The following is a 16,113-nucleotide window of genomic DNA, read 5'->3' on the forward strand; positions in this document are numbered from 1 at the left end:
CAGCAAACTTTGTGTCTGCCTGGTCTCTCAGAATTGAAGGAAAATGCCAAGTGCTGCTGAGGGAGCAGGGAGCCTTCACAGTAACATATGGGGGAGAGCAGCTCAGGGAAAAGRAGGACATGTGGGTAATTTTTACCATTTGCAGCTCTGTTTTAAACTAGAAACCTTTGTGTTGGCTGGTTACACCAAAAAAAAATATAATGGCAACATTCAGGAGAAAARGAGCTACTGCACTCTGATACCCAGCCTGCCCTGAAATGTGAAAGCTTCTGGTTCATTAGAAAAGATGCACGTAATTCTGAGATCTTTATGCTTCACTTACCAAAAATTACAGGAAATTCAAAGCACAGAGTGCTCCTGAGCTCCYATTTCTTAGTTTTATTAACTTGAGAAGAGATGAGGCTGTGGAAAAAGCAGGTGAAAAAAAAAAGCAGGTCTGGGCTTTATATTCCTGTGCTCTCATTTGTCTCCTTCTCCTCTGCCTCCATCCCGCCCCTGTTATATATTAATATAATATTAATATATAATATAATATTATATATAATCAATTATATATAATAATTGATGTTATTTTGCTCTCCCCAGTGCTGCATTTCCATGTTGCCTGTCCTCACACTGCTGTCCCCTGGTGTGATGCTCTGTTCCTCCTCCACTGAATGCACCAGCAGTGGCCAGGGAGGTGACTTTGGTGACTCTGGGGAACAGGAGGGGAAAAGAGACCCTTTTCAAGGCACTGCAGCGAGCCTTGAAACCACCTCAAATCCTAAGAAACTCCTTCCTAAAGCTGTGGCAGAGCCATCACAAACCATCCCTCCCTAAGCTCTGGGAAAAGGGCTTCTCTTCTTCTTTTTCTCCCCACCGATATAACTGTCCCCCAAAATCAACACACTCCCCAAATACAGGCACAATTGAGATTTCAAGCTCTCCTAAAAGGCCTGACAGGGGTGGAAATGCAGGATTTGCCCAAGCTCAAACACTCAGCTTCAACCCACTGCAAGAAGAGGGTTAATTAAGGAGCCACGCACGCTGGTTATAGCCAGCAATAAGCAGCTCTTTATTTTTCCTTCAAAAAAAAAAAAAAAGAAAAAAAAAGAAGTCAGTAATTCTTGGAACATTTATTAACCCCCCAGTATAGGCAATTATTGTAAGATAAAGGTCTGCCAGTCTTGCATTACCATAAATTGCTGCATGTTGCTTTTCTACAGCACACTAATGTCCACAGCCAGTGTGAATAAATGCTAACATGAGTTCTGAGCTTGAGTCAACCCCCTTGATGGAACATTTTTAGCAGGTCTTCACTCTCAGTGGCTAAATAATAATAATAAAATAATCATAATAAAAATAATAAAATAATCATTTTATACAAGCCAGAAAAAAATCCAGGATGGCATTTCACTGATACACTGTTTTGCAGCTCAGTTTAAAGCAATCTCACATATTTCCTAACATGCAGARCTGAAAAGAGGAAGGCGGGTGAGAAGTACAAAATTCAAAGATCATTCCTGCTGTCTACTAGGTTTTGTAGTCACATACAACATAAAAAAATAGTGGCAATAAAATAATAAAAAAAAAAAATAGAGAAAGGCTTTGTAATAGACAGAACACTGCCAACCAGCTTTAAATTGAATTACACAGCCTGCTAATCTTTATGATGAAATAAAATTTCTTTGAACACTACACATTATACTAAAATCCGCAGTGCTTTCTCCCCAGCCCCAACCCCTCTCCACTCAAAGCAACTCCTCCACCCYAAAACCATTGTTCTTTCCAGCCTGGAATGTGATCCTCTACTAACAGAAAGACTTTTCTGAATTAGATATTGTTAATATGGTGTGCTCGGTGTGAAAATCCAGGAGAGGAGTATTTTTGTGCTTTTGATGCAATATTAAATTTGCAAGTGAAAAAAATCAACTGATGGTGTGCAAAGACTCCATCCTTTGACTGCTCTCCAGTGAAATAATTCTCAGAATGATAGGTGGCTGTGGTAGCAATACTGGAGGAAGAATCTGATGAAAATGTCTATAAAACTTTCTATTTGAGTGGCATTTAGTTGTTTCGTGCCTGGTCGATACAGCAACCATAAATCTCTTTTCTGTTTCCAAGTGGATTTGTGGGAAAGGGGGAATTAAAAGGAAGGATAATTTTTGGGGTTTTTTTATAAATTTGGTTTGGTTATAGCTTGTTATAAGAAACCTGATCATCCCCTCCCCCCTGCTAAGAAAACATTAGCAGCCCAGGGAAGCAGGTCCAAGCAATTACTGTGATTGAAAATCCATTCAAGAATTGTGCAATACYTGCTCCTTTCTTTCATTGAAAATTACCGAATGAATATATTAGTTTAAACTCATATAAAGAGCCACTTGGCCCAGAACATTATTCTATTTAAAGCACATTTTACCTGAGCCAAGTTTTCTAATGTATTTCTGTCAAATAACACCTTTATATTTGGGTTGACTGACCATGGCAATTTGTACAGAGAATTTTACACTTTAGTAGCAAACACGGTTTAAAAACTCTCTTCTTCTCTACAGACCATTAGGAGAAAGCAAAAATAGATTTTTGTGATATCTCTTCATGAAAAATTGCCAGGAATAACAAGAGCAGAACAAGAAAGAACTGATCAGATATGAATGAACTTAAACTGATCCTCAGGCATAAATTCCATTTTAGCCAGTGGAAATTTTACTACCTTGACATTCATTTTWTCCAATTGCTTCTATTTTACCTTCTAAGTTATACTTTTGGGGTTCTGTTTCCCATACAGCATCAGAGACCCAGAGCAGAGGATAAATATGAAGAAGCAGCTACTATAACCACAGCACAAAAGGAAAATTTTGTACTTTTTTCCCTACTTTCATTTTCACATTTCACTCTAGATTGCTACATCAAGGAAAATTATTCTTATTATCAAAAAAAAATTATTACCAAAAATCAACATGGTTGTATTTTCCCACTATTTTATAAATGTAATAAAATGAAACATTCAAACTATTTTTTTACTCCTCTGAGGAAAAAAAGAGATAAAATTAGTGATAATATATCATAAAAGGTATATGCAAATAAAAGCTGAGCACTGATGATTAATTCAATCAAGCCATATGGGAATTTAAAACTAAGCACAAATGGGAATTTAACCATGACATTAAACACAGTCTGAGTTAGAACAAAAGCAAAGGAAATATTCTYAAGTAGCAATATGGCAATAAAACCTAAATAAACTCGGAATAAGTTTTTAAAAACCTCACAGTAAAGACAGAGTGAGATACATAACCCAGAGAACTAAATAAGTGAAAAACCCACCAAACCAAAAACACTCTGAAGATTCTAGATTTCATCTTATAAAATCTGGGTTGTTTTTTTTCTTTTTTTTGAATGAAACTTGGAACATCACTGTGCTCCAAACTCCAATATTCAGCATCCAGACACACTAAAGCATCTGAAACCCAAGGAAGTTTCTCACCAGAACCATCACAGAGGACAAGAGTTGTTTTCAAATTTACACTGATAGATTTTGCAGGGAGTTGCCTCCCTCTCTCTCCCAGAACAGCTGTGCAAAACTCACACACACTCACAGGATTAAAGCTACCTCAGCATTTTCTTTCACTTGCAATGAATGCAAKTTTTTTTTTTCAAGTGCTAAGAGTTTTGTTCATCAAAATGGTATTTTATGTTTAGTCAATTATTCATTCTAGCRATAACAAGCAGAGCAATATAGAGTTCAAAATATGCTCCAGATGGTAAAAACACAAATCAGAAATAAATCAATTTATAAAAAAGGAAGAGATTTGTTTTTATTGCCATAATTTTACTTTAATATATTCACAAGCTTCCTTCTGGTTCTAAATTAGCCCAGACTACTTTGAGCTAATATCACTCTGAATTTGGAGAGAYTCAGAACTTATGAGTTTGGTTTTTTTTAATAAAAAAGTGTGATGCCAGACGCCAAAATAATTCATATCAGAAATATACTTTAATGGGGCAAAACCCCTCGAGAACAAACATTTCATCACTTCAACTGTTCCCAGTGTGCATTAGTAAAAGGGACACACTCACTGCAAACCCTAAATGAACCATGCCTGGAGAGGAGATGAAGCCAGATAACTGAGCCACACCAGAGAGATTGAGAAAGGATAAAAGTGGAATGTGACCCTGCATTTTTAAACAGAGATAAGAAAAGAGCTTGATCTTACCATTATACTATTCTGGTACAGTTCATTTTTTTTTTTTTTTTCAAATTGAATTAGGCTGCTTTGGATATCAAACACATTCTGGCAGGTGTCTGGCTTAACAGTTTTGAATATAATTTCAAATCTCCACAGCACTAATGCATAAATTGAAGTGTAGACTGGAACCAAGTGTCTGTCCATACAGCAACACCACATTTCCATTTATCATCTATTCMATGCAACACCCAGCAATTCCAAGGTGATGCTGCTGATTTCAGGAACTAACATTCACCACAATAATAGCAATTATATATAATATATAGAATAATAATAAATTATTAAAATAATTGACAATACTTTTCTGAGGACCGCCTATGCAGAGCGTAACAACAAAACCTCTGCATTAAAATGATATAATCATTCTTCTCACTTTAAGTAACATGATCAGAAAACTACAGCAGAAGAAAAAAAAAAAAAGCTGAATTTTTATTTTAGTTCTATCAGCACTGTTTACATTAAAGGCAAGCATATATTACAGGTAAAGAAATATTTGTACAAACCCACATGTACTTGGTCACTAAACCAYTGGCAAAGCTTCTGGAGTCATTATCCCAAGGAAATTAATAAARATAAACATTCAAAATTTAAAAAACTCCATGTAACAGTCAAGTTGCTGAATCCTAGAACAACTCAGGGWAAACCCAGCTAAATTCAACTTTCAGCTCCACAGAAAATAACCAGCAGTAATTTCACCTATTGAATTTATCCAAGTCCACCACTGCAGGGTTTTGYCCAGCTCATGCAGTAAAATGCTTTATAACAGAAACCTTGCATGGGGGTTAAAAAAAAACCCCAAACCAGAACCAAAAAATGAACATGGTATGATATAACCACTAAACAAAAAAGCACAGAATGGGTGATTTGAGAAAAATTACGAAACTGAATTGAAATTCTTCACACGAGTAATGATATGCACAATCAGGCCCATGGTAACTGAGCACAATAAATATATAAACATTCATTAAAGATCTATCTGCCTGAATTTATCTTTGCTTTCTCTCCAGTTCTTATGAGTTATTCAATCACTTCCCATCACCCAGAAAAGGAAATATTGGACTATGAAGACAGAGCTATAATTAGATATTCTTCTATTTCATTTCACATCTATGACTGAATGAGAATGGATGGGAAAAATATGAACAGAGATAATAACAGTAAGTTGAAACCTTCAGTAAAAAAATATATTGGGCACAGAAATAACATCTCAATTCTTCCTCAGCACATAATGCTGTGTTTACCACAAAATTAGTTAAGTTACTATAAGAGATTTTTAATGAAAACAATTATAAATTTAAAATAACTGTGTTTAAAGCATTTAACAGTCCCTGAGGTCAAGTGATTACAGCAGTTACAAGACCCAAGGGACATGTTCACACCAAAACAAAGTGAATAAATTACCTCAGCCAGTGCATGTAATCACTAAGTGACCACAGAGGTTATTCTATGTATAAGCCCCGATGACTTCCATGCAAAASCAATAATGAAAATGTAACAGCCAAAGGGAAAAAGCATTAAASCAGCAAAAGTTGCAGGAAGGGCTGGGAACTCAGAAAAGTGGGAAAGAGAGCGTGGAAAGCACATTCCATGACTTGGCTAAGGAGACTGTGAAGAAGGATGAGTTTTAGTGAAAAGGACAGACAAAATGCTGAACATTTTTCCCAGGTGAGAGACCCAAATTGTAGCAAAGGTATGCAAGACTCAAAAAATATAAACTGCAGAGCTGACAGCACTGCTCTCAGCCCTGTACAACTCTGGCATATGGAATACCACAAAGTACATGCAAGGCAGGAGCTCAGAATCATCATCTTTTAACTTCCCCTTGGCTTTATGGCCAAAAAAAATTTTTTGGACGGTTATTGTGTCTTAATTATGCCATGGTATCATTCTAATGGAAGCAAGACCCTGTTTTTTTAGCACAGAGCAGGTGAGATAAGCTGCAGAATGAAACCCAGCTTTGATCTGGTTTCTCTCCCTCATGACATAAATGATACAGGTGCCTTGTCTTCATTACATGCCCATGAAAGACAGGAAATCATTTTTCTACAAGGGCAACCTCATATTTGATAGCAGYTCTCAGTGGGTATCTTTGGAATAAGGTGGAAGAAGAAGCCTCCCACCATACTGAGGGAAAAAAAAAGAAATCCTGCTTGTTCCTGCCTGCCTGAAATGTGTTTTTTTAACTATTGCACATCATCACCTCACATCCTTGAAGGTGTTAAATCTTCACAATACACACAGTAAATAATAACACAGTAAATGGAAAAACACAATTAGCACATTTGCTGAAATAAAGTGGCAAAAGGACATGCCTGACTTTAGTATTTTGATTCCTGGTGAGGATACACTGAAGCAAATATTCACCAACATTCCCACAGGGAAATCAATTTGCTGCTTCACCCTGTGCCAGGAAACKAATAACTGGTATTGTCATATATGAATATATATATGAAAGAATGCAAGTGGACYCTGTGCATGTGAAAAAAGGGTTTCTCTGTAGCTGAAATATGAAAGCCTGAGGCCAAAGCCAGTAGGTCCTGACAGTGAAATGTTCCAGTTTGAGTGAAAGTGACTGCAAAATTTGCTTTCTCAGATAAATATTGCACTGTCTTCTACAAGTAGAAGAACAAGAAGAATATGCTAAAAAACACCCTGGTGAACTATCAAGGCTGGAACACAACCTATTCCAAGGGTCACAAATCTTGTGTGGTGGATGTTAAGCCAAAGCTGCCTGGCATCCCTAACAACTGGTCCCTACTGGAGAACAGTGCTGCCCATCTGCTCTGGAACCCTGCCCCTTATTCCAGGAAAGTTGGGACCACCAGATGCTCTGCCTTGGCTGCTCCTCACCTGCTCATCCTCCATCCCAACCCCAAAATCTGCACAGAACACCCACAGAATGTGATTCCTGCTTTGTCTCCTCCCTCATCCCATAGCAGATCTACCTGYTTCTCCTGCCTCTTCTAACTTCCCATTCCTGATGTTACATTTTGTGACTAATTTTTAGCCTCTCAAATCTAGTACCACTTTCTGGAAACAAGAACAATAAAACCAAATTACAGTGACGTGGAAGTATTCGAAAGCCCCAGTCCCACATGCACAGCAATGAAAAGAAGGAAAAACACGCTTTAAAATCAGTTTGTGGAAATCAGAGGAGGTCAGGTAAAAAGAACACAAAGAAAATGCAAAGGATGACAAGACAGACAATGTAGAAGTTCTTCTATTTAAAAATTCCTTTTGTAAATCCTAGTGTTCCTTACATATGCTCTTGGAGGGCCAGCCAAGGAACTCCAGTGCAATAAAATTATTCTATTAAAGGYAYRTAGAGATGCTGCCATCAGCCAGCASGCAAGGGAGARTGCASTAAAGCCTGATGACAAAACTATGYTTTGAAATATTTTTTMTATAATGCTGTAAATTCATTCCAATGTTTTTTGAAGATCAGCTGCTCAAGGAACCTTCAACACTGGGTATTTCTAGAGCCAAGAGGTGACATGGCAGTGCTCAGCCAGCCTATCAAAGGCATTTATAACAGGAGCATCCTGCACAGGTTCCCTTCCTTCATTTTGGTTTTCTGCTGTTGCTGTTTAATTGCCCTCAATTCCAGCAATACTCTGTCAGGGCACTGCTGTCAAAACACAGCAGAATATGAAAGGTGTTCTGCCAAAAAGAGATGCTGACTGCCCGTGATCAAATTCTAAATGCCAGCACTCCAACTCAAAGGGGCAAGCACGGGAATATCACCCCCAAAAAAATTCTCCTCTTCCAAACAAGTATTATTGAAAAGGACTTTCATCATTTCCAAGAATGCTATAACTTCCACTTAAAGTGCTGCTTTAAGTCACAGTAAACCCAAAACACTGAGCAGCAGTTTTGGCTGTGGGGATAAAACCCTTCAGCACTGGATCCTTTGCACGAGGTGCCACCACCTCCTCAGTGACAGAATATTTTCCCCAAGGTAATGCAGAAATACAGCAAAATCTCTAAATTTGTCTTAATTAACAGAATTAAAGAGAGCCTAGAAACAGCACATCACACGAGGACAAGCCAAGAGAGGGTGGGGGGAAGATTTCCAAGCGCCCTAATTCAATTAGGAGGCAGTGAGTGACACTCGGACAGGAGAGGTTAATTGGGGTCACCAAAAGGCAGTAATTCCTTACCTAACCAGTCATTAAACTTCTTAACCTCGGAGGGCAGTCCCAGCTCGGTGAAATCGCCCGTGTGCAGGAGGATGTCCCCATAAGGCATCTGGATGCCATCTGTTCTGGAGTGCGTGTCCGAGACGCAGACAAAGCGCGTGTGGCCCGCTGGTTTGGGAGTGTCATATGGGATGGGATCCACCCTAAAGCAGACACAGAGATCTCGTTACAAGGTTAAAAACCTCCCATTTGTTATTGCAGGTATCAACAAATGTCTCTATTGCAGGTATCAACAAACATCTCTGTCCACACACACACCAGCGACACAACGCTGCCAAAAATCCAGGAGGGATTCTTCAAAACTTACCTGGGAAGAAAGGAAGATAAAAATACACATATTTTTAAAGGTAAAAATAGCTTTAAAAATAAAGATATGGCTGCTTTCTGATACTAATGTTTATTTAAACATTGGGAAAATGGATTTAAGAGACATTTCACATYATCTGTTGTGTTTCACATCATCTGCCTTACACATGAACAGGTAGAGGGACCATAAAATAAAAGGACACTCAGGTGGGTCAGGAAAAGGCTCTCACCTGAGCTGAGCAGCCTTGCAGCTGATTCTGATCAAGGATACAGAACTCCTAAAGATTCCAGCATAGAGGATTTGTTTACTCACAATTAGGTACATTTAAGACTGGAAATTGCAAAGCTGAGTCCGGTGACTTTTAGGCAAAGCTTCCTAAACTCATGCAAAATCCTGAGCCCATCTTTACCCAAAATCTATAAACTGATGTGCTATAACACGAAACAACAACATATAAAACATTCTTTTTGCATAGCCAACAGTGTTCAAAAATTAGTTCAATTGATTATTTGCAAGCTATGTTTGGAAATTTGGTCTTATCAACTACCTGTCACCCACCAYAGAAGTTTGGTCATCTGTTTTTGGTGATTTTTTTCCTTTGTTTAAGCAGAATAGAGAAAAATAATAGGTAAGAAAAATGCTTTATGCATACTTAGTGGTTAGAAGCCCTAATTTGTAACAGAATAACTTAAATACAAAAGGCAGCCCATTGCCTACTTTAGAATAGCAATTATTTCTCTGCAGAGTCACCATAATTTGATTTGCTCAGCACTTGAATAGCACAGCATCTGGATTAGTGCCACAGAAAATCCCATCCCAATTCCACAAAACTTGATGTGCCACTTTGATCATGGTTAGAGCTTAGCTTCAGCTGGAAATTTTGAGGTATTTAGGAGTTATGTCAGAATAATAGTCCACTTACATCACAAACTAYCAAGACTAGAGAAACCCAGCTCAAACTACTTTAAAGCATCCGAAATAATGCTGTGCTAAGACTTATTTGGACAAACTGGCACAGCAGGCTTTCAAAAATCAGTGCCTGAAAATAAAAATAAAATTAAACAGGTTTTATTCGTTTTGCTTTCCGCACTGAAAAGAAAAAACTAATACACACATCACTGTGAATTTGTTTGTCCTAAATCCTCACAGTTATAATGGGATGTATGATCTGGAATAGAAAATGCTCCCTACTCAGCTGAGAAAGACCAGAAGTGTCCTCCAGGATGCAAATCAGTTCCCTGCACTGGAGAGTTTTGGAGTGGTTCCAGAAATCAAACTCCATATGGATATGTCTTGGTCTCCAGTGGAAAAATGTCCCTGTGAATGCACTTACTAACGAGATTTTATTGAGTTAGAATTTAATTCTAATTTGCTAGACTTTATTTATTATATTAATTATTTACTATATTTGTTAGCATATTAACAGCTAAAATATTAGTGGGGGAAGCAGCAAGGGGGAGATATTTGTTAGACAGCATTTTCCTAGGTACCATAATTAAAYCTTTCCAATCAAGCTGTATTTACTATAAAAGTACCATACCTGATTGCCACGGGCCACTGAATTAATTTGCAAAATTCAGGCTCTACAAGATGATGTTTACTTTAGAAACAGATTCTGCTGCCAGCTGGACTGGATGGGRAGAGACAGTTTGGTAGATCACTCTTTTTGGGGTTTATATTTTATATATTCCTCCTATTCCACCCAAAGCTCCAGGTACAATTGCCATGTAAAAACCCATGACAAAAACCTGAACTGGTTCAGGATTTTTCTATTCATGCAATGCCTCACTTACAGAAAATTCTATAATCAAAATTCATTAAGTCCTGACCCTTCTTTCTCTTCCTTACAAACACTACGATGTTGCCAAGTAACCTTTTTTTCTACATCTTGGCTTTCTTCTCTCATTCAGCAATGCTTGCCTGCTAAGTATTTGAAAGTGAGATACTGAAGGTTATTGTGTCCACTCCATCAATTTATCTTACTCAAAACAGCCCTTCAATGGAAACTTAATAAAAATGGTGTTATTGCCAGTCCTAAAGGCTCAAGTTTTCTTTTCATCCACAGCCACTGCACGGCAAACAGCAATATGAGAGTCTCCTTTGCCACTGCATCCCGAGAGGATTGGACTCTGAAGGTTTTTGGTGACACACTGCTCTGGGCTGTGAAAATCAGCCCTTCTTGCTGGGCTCTGGGCACCTCCCAAACCAGCAGCTGGGGATCACACACTGGCATTTCCAAAAAGCAGATAAAATAATCATTTCAGCCCTGTACAACACCATTCTGCTCAATCAGAGCAGGTACCTAAGAAATTCAACTTAATTCTATACCTTTACAGTGCATCCAGCTAACTTTGACACCCTCCATCACCACCAATAGTTTATTTTTTTTTCCTTCTTGATCTGGCAGACTGAAACACTTCACAGATGATTTGATTACTGCATTTGGAACAGCATCCTCGTGGAAAGATGCAGTAAGTGCTATTTCTGGATAATTGAAATGTTCATAATTAGGATTAACATAGTAATCAGGAAAYAGAAAACAATATAAGATATGTTGCACCTTAGAAAATCAGGCACTTGGCTGTTTTTCCAAAAGTTTATGTAAGGCCCAGAAGGAAATCCCATAAGGCAGTTGAGCAATGAGTGCTTTCTGAGCTCACGACAGTAAYGTAAGATCTGTCACATTTAATGCATTTATGACAAGGGTTCAGCAATCAGAAGGGACGATGTAACCTTCACACACTTCCCTAAGAACCTTGTTGAGCAGATAAATACTTGGCTTTACTAAACTGCCCTTACCACCAGTGGTTYTTGCTCAGAGCAGGATTCCCTCAGYTACAAAYCTTGAATTTACARCTCCCAGGCATTGCTGTGCCTGTCCTGGGCCAGCAGACAGCAAATCTCATCGTGGCTTTTAAAACAAGATATTAAATAAGTGAAAATGAGCAACACAGATGATATCTAGGGGGTTTCTGAACAGCAAAGTGTGGGAGAACGRGKCTCTATAASCCTTGATTSTGAAACTTATGTAATTATTGYGTATGATTGAGGTCTGGGAAAAGAAAGRGATGTTAAYTGCTTACATGGAGGAGGAATGCTGYATYCTTGAGAAAAGCAGATYAGAATGCAGAATTGATAAYGCAGGTAGCTRAAAATTATAARCATTACTAATACTGTAGCTTTTGCAAACTCATCAATTATGTTCTGATTACTAATTAAACAGCTGWCTCTTGACCAATGTATGTTTGACACAAATGTATACTCTGGTTGCTAAAGTGGATAAAAGAGGCTTGTCCCACAATAAASTYCTTCTTTYTTTCTGTTTTTTCACYCACTTTTTGTGTGTTTTGTATCTATTATTTTCTGTCGCTGTTTGGCCAGCAGCGACAGCGAAGCAACGGGGGCTGAATTCAGAAAATGCCACAAGAGGAGCACCTTTGGTTCTGTCACACACACACACAGGTAAAGGATTTGATTTAGGATGTCATGCCAGGGGAATAGAAATGGTAACTGTGGGCTCCAGCCCCAGCCTGCCCCAGTTACACCTCACCAGGATGTCTGAGAAATCAAACTCCTCTGAGACAGGCAGGGCAGTGCAGCTCCTCCAGACACCCCACCTCAAAAAAACCCAGCAAATACACCTTTCCAGAAAGCAGTGAGTTTTGGGTGTAAAGGATGGGTGAGTTCAAACGCTGAAAATAAAGATTTTGGGTTGGTTTTGCAGTCCCTGGGAACACCCAGCCCCACACTCACAGGCTCTGAGATATGCAGACTCCAAATCCCCTCTCGCAGAGGCATTCCCAAGAAACCAATCCATCCACAAAGATGGAATAAAAACCTTAAACATGAAGCCAGGAAAAATATCCAGTTCCTAACACAGAATAAATCACTCAGACGGACAAAACACTCACAGATGCAGAGAATCCCTCAACTCACAGCAGCATCATTCCTCCTGCAGCCCAACACTCTGGTTTTGCTGCCATTGCCACAGGTGAAGAAAAAACCCATAATTTCCCTTTTCCCAGCCTCTCTGGATGCACCAACAGTCCCATGACATACGGGCCCATGTCCTTCCTAGGCTGTGTCACATCATGTGCTGCCTTTTCATCTCAGTAATTACTCCACTGGGTATAGCCAGCACTGAATTTGTGGGTTTATTTTTTATGACATCTAAATTAGTATTCATTATACATCCATTTAAGCACAGACTTCATGTCTGTGTGCTGCAGAAAATCCATGTGTGTCGTTGCACTCACTGTTTTGGGAGTCACTTGSAGACATCCCATCCTATCCCATATTTAAAACATTTCTAGATAGTTTTTAAAAAGCAACCTACTCATATTTCCTGTCAATAGTCATCCTTGTATTTATTTACAGTGTAGCTTCCTTCTGGAAAATTTCATACTCTTCTCGACACTGCTGTTTTCAAAATTTGCAAACCAAATGCTTCTTCAAAGAGCAAATTAGCCTGATATATTTATTTTAGGATTAAAATATTTTCTGCAAAAACACTTTTAAAAGCTTGTCTCTGTGTGCTGTTAGTCCCTACTCCTCACTAAGGCAATAAAAGACAATTCTTTTGAAACAGGAAAACAAAAGCAATATATTTTCTGTATCTTCAGGTTTTTCTTTCTTTGAATGCATGCCTCTGTCTCAACACATGCYCCCTCTGGCATGGAAAATTCAGGAGAAAAAAATGGGATTTTTTGTGAAAACCGCTTGCTGCAGTGCTTAATGTATTTTGTTTCTGTATCCAAATCTTGCAGTTTTGTTATATTCTGATATTTGTTATTTCTCTTAGAGCCAGTCCCAGGTCCTGGAACAGGGTGATCATGTGAAACCTGTGGCTTAATTAATTTTGTCAAAATGTATCAATAAGTCTCTCAGCTGAAGAAAAAAAAAGCATGAAATGCACCTGCATGCCCTGCAGCATCCAAGAAATGGAATGAAAGTAAAAGATGTGTGATTGTGCTTATTTTAAAAAAAACAAAACCAAACCAAAACAAACAAAAAAAACCCAAACAAAAAAACTAAAACCAAAAAAAATCCTCAGGACTGTTAGGCCAACTTTATAATTCCAGGATGAGTTTTTAATGTCACAGACTAGAAGGGTTATCAAAATCAAAACTGTAAACGTGTCTACAATTTGAAACAAAAATTGAATAACTTACTTTTAAAATCTTCAAAACATTAAGATAAAAATGGTGACATTGAAGTTCCCCAGTCAGAAAAACATTTACGTGCCCACACACACAATGCTGATTTTGTCATACAACACATGCTGAAGACATAAACCCAAATACTAATTTCCTCTCAATAAATAAAATTAAAACCAAAATACAGTATTGCTTTAGCTGGATATAATTGTTAAAATTGTTTCAATTACACATACAAATGCTTTTGTTAACTTGAATGCATCTTCCAATGTGGTCAAACACCAAGGCAACATCTGGTTTTCTTCTCTGACTAAAGACAAAGGGATGCAAATACCTTTCAGCACGCTCACTGGTAGATTTTATTATTATTATTATTTTATTCACAAGCAATATGAAATACAAGGTTTGTATTTCACAACAGATTGCCCCAAATCTGCTACAAAGTCCCACCTCTTCTAGAAACACCCATGTTTTGGGTCACCCACCAAAGCCTCAGAGGGTTCTACAAACTGTGAAACAGATATTTATTACAGAAATGGCATTAATTGTGTCTTGGTGCAATGAAAAAAAAAAAAAAAATTACATTTACAAAGCCACAGGAGGATTCAATGCAGCGCTCAGCAGCTTCCTGCTAACGCTTCCAACAATTATAGCTGCAGGGAAATGATGGATCTTTTTATTACAGGTTCTGGAGCTGTTTTACTTCCAGGGAGATTTATGAGATTAAACAGAAAAGACCTATATTACCCACTGTCATCAGCTGGGCAAATTTAAGAAAACTCTCCTTGATAAGGAATTTATAATAATGTATCTTCTCAGGYCGATTTAAACCTCAACTAATTAACAGTCCAAACTCTGTTAATCCCAGATTCTGGTCAGTAATAAAACCAGAAAGAGCTAAAATCCAGATTTTTCATGGTGTTCTTTGAGGGGCAAATGGTCTTTTCTGAAGTGCCTCACCTCTGCCTTTGATATTAATGGGAATTCAGCAATGGAATTGCTTGAGCACTTTTGAAAATCCTATTAATCATCCATTTGCAGAAAGAATTTCATTTTAGTCAACAAAACACCTTCTAAAATTTAGTTAGCAATGGCTTCCCACAGGTTAGAGAAGCAAAACAGAACTGAAAATAAAGTATCAAATACCAAAATCAGTGCCAGGCCCAGAAAAAAGTTTCCTTTAAATAAAATAGTGAAGGGCCATCCTTAGGCTGGTAAGGTTCCAATCAAAATTCATTAAGAAACACTTTTCTCCCATTGTTTTGCTGCAGTTATTGGGACACTGCTATAAATTCTGCCTTCCTCCCACCCTGACAGAACTTATTTGCTGGCAAAACTGCACCTAGCAGGAGGGTAAGCCAGTAAGCTTTTTACACTGAAAGGTTTTTATTTCCCTACTATAAGTTTAACAAACACTGACTCGTTAAATATACTCAGAAAGTACAATCTGGCATCCCAAGTTTAGATCCAATTTTAATTTAATGACAATGAGGTTTGAAAAATMCACATTTTGGTATCGTAGCGTGAGTGAGGCTGAATTAATGTGTGGCATCCCTCCAACCATTTCAACTGCAGAAATCCTAAAAATGTATTTATTTCTAGAATGGAAACCACAGAGAAGGCTTTAGCCCTTGTTTCACCAGTAAAACAGCTTTTCCAAAATATACTGGAAAAAAGTGCACCCCAAATCTCCAGGACAGGATACATTTAATCAGTTTTGCTCTAAACAGAAATGCCATYTTCCTTGGAAATTAGGACAGTTCTGATCAGAGGGACCAAGGTCACAAGGYTCTGTCAAAACAGAATTGTATCAGCACGTCTTGCAGCATATATTCCATTTCAGATGGCCATTTATATTAAGAATCAAATCTGGAATGTCATAAAATATACAGAATTCATGAGGATAATACATTACTTTTTCTGGGAGATGATAAATTCAGCAAATAGACAATAACTCTTATGTAATAGGGAAACYGGACCTGTGGGCGCACAAAATTTTGAAAACTCATTTTCTTTGGGATTTGCCATGAAATCTAAAATCTATCTTCATGTTTCAGAAATAAATACTCAGTGTTTGGACACCCCAGGATGAAGCCCACTGTTTTCAGAGAATTACTTGAGGTTGGCTCTCATTTTTTCCCCCCATTATAAATTTGGTCTAAGGCAGAGTGGCTACTTGAAATTTTGTCACCTTTCAGCTCAAGAAATACAAGTGTTCTTCTTCAAGG

At 38.0% G+C, this 16,113-nt stretch overlaps 1 protein-coding gene across 1 annotated transcript in view; it reads right to left on the bottom strand.

Annotated features, from left to right (window-relative positions):
* The window catches only part of MPPED2 (metallophosphoesterase domain containing 2), a 94,028-nt gene that overhangs the window by 52,469 nt on the left and 25,446 nt on the right, over positions 1–16,113 (bottom strand). The window contains exon 3 of the mRNA XM_057384999.1: positions 8,384–8,565. Within this exon, the coding sequence (XP_057240982.1) occupies positions 8,384–8,565 (182 nt within the window). The remainder of the gene's footprint in view (positions 1–8,383; positions 8,566–16,113) is intronic.

Source organism: Malurus melanocephalus, unplaced genomic scaffold, assembly GCF_030028575.1.
Source record: "Malurus melanocephalus ecotype Western Australia unplaced genomic scaffold, MMel_1.1 scaffold_768, whole genome shotgun sequence".
Lineage (NCBI taxonomy): Eukaryota > Metazoa > Chordata > Aves > Passeriformes > Maluridae > Malurus > Malurus melanocephalus.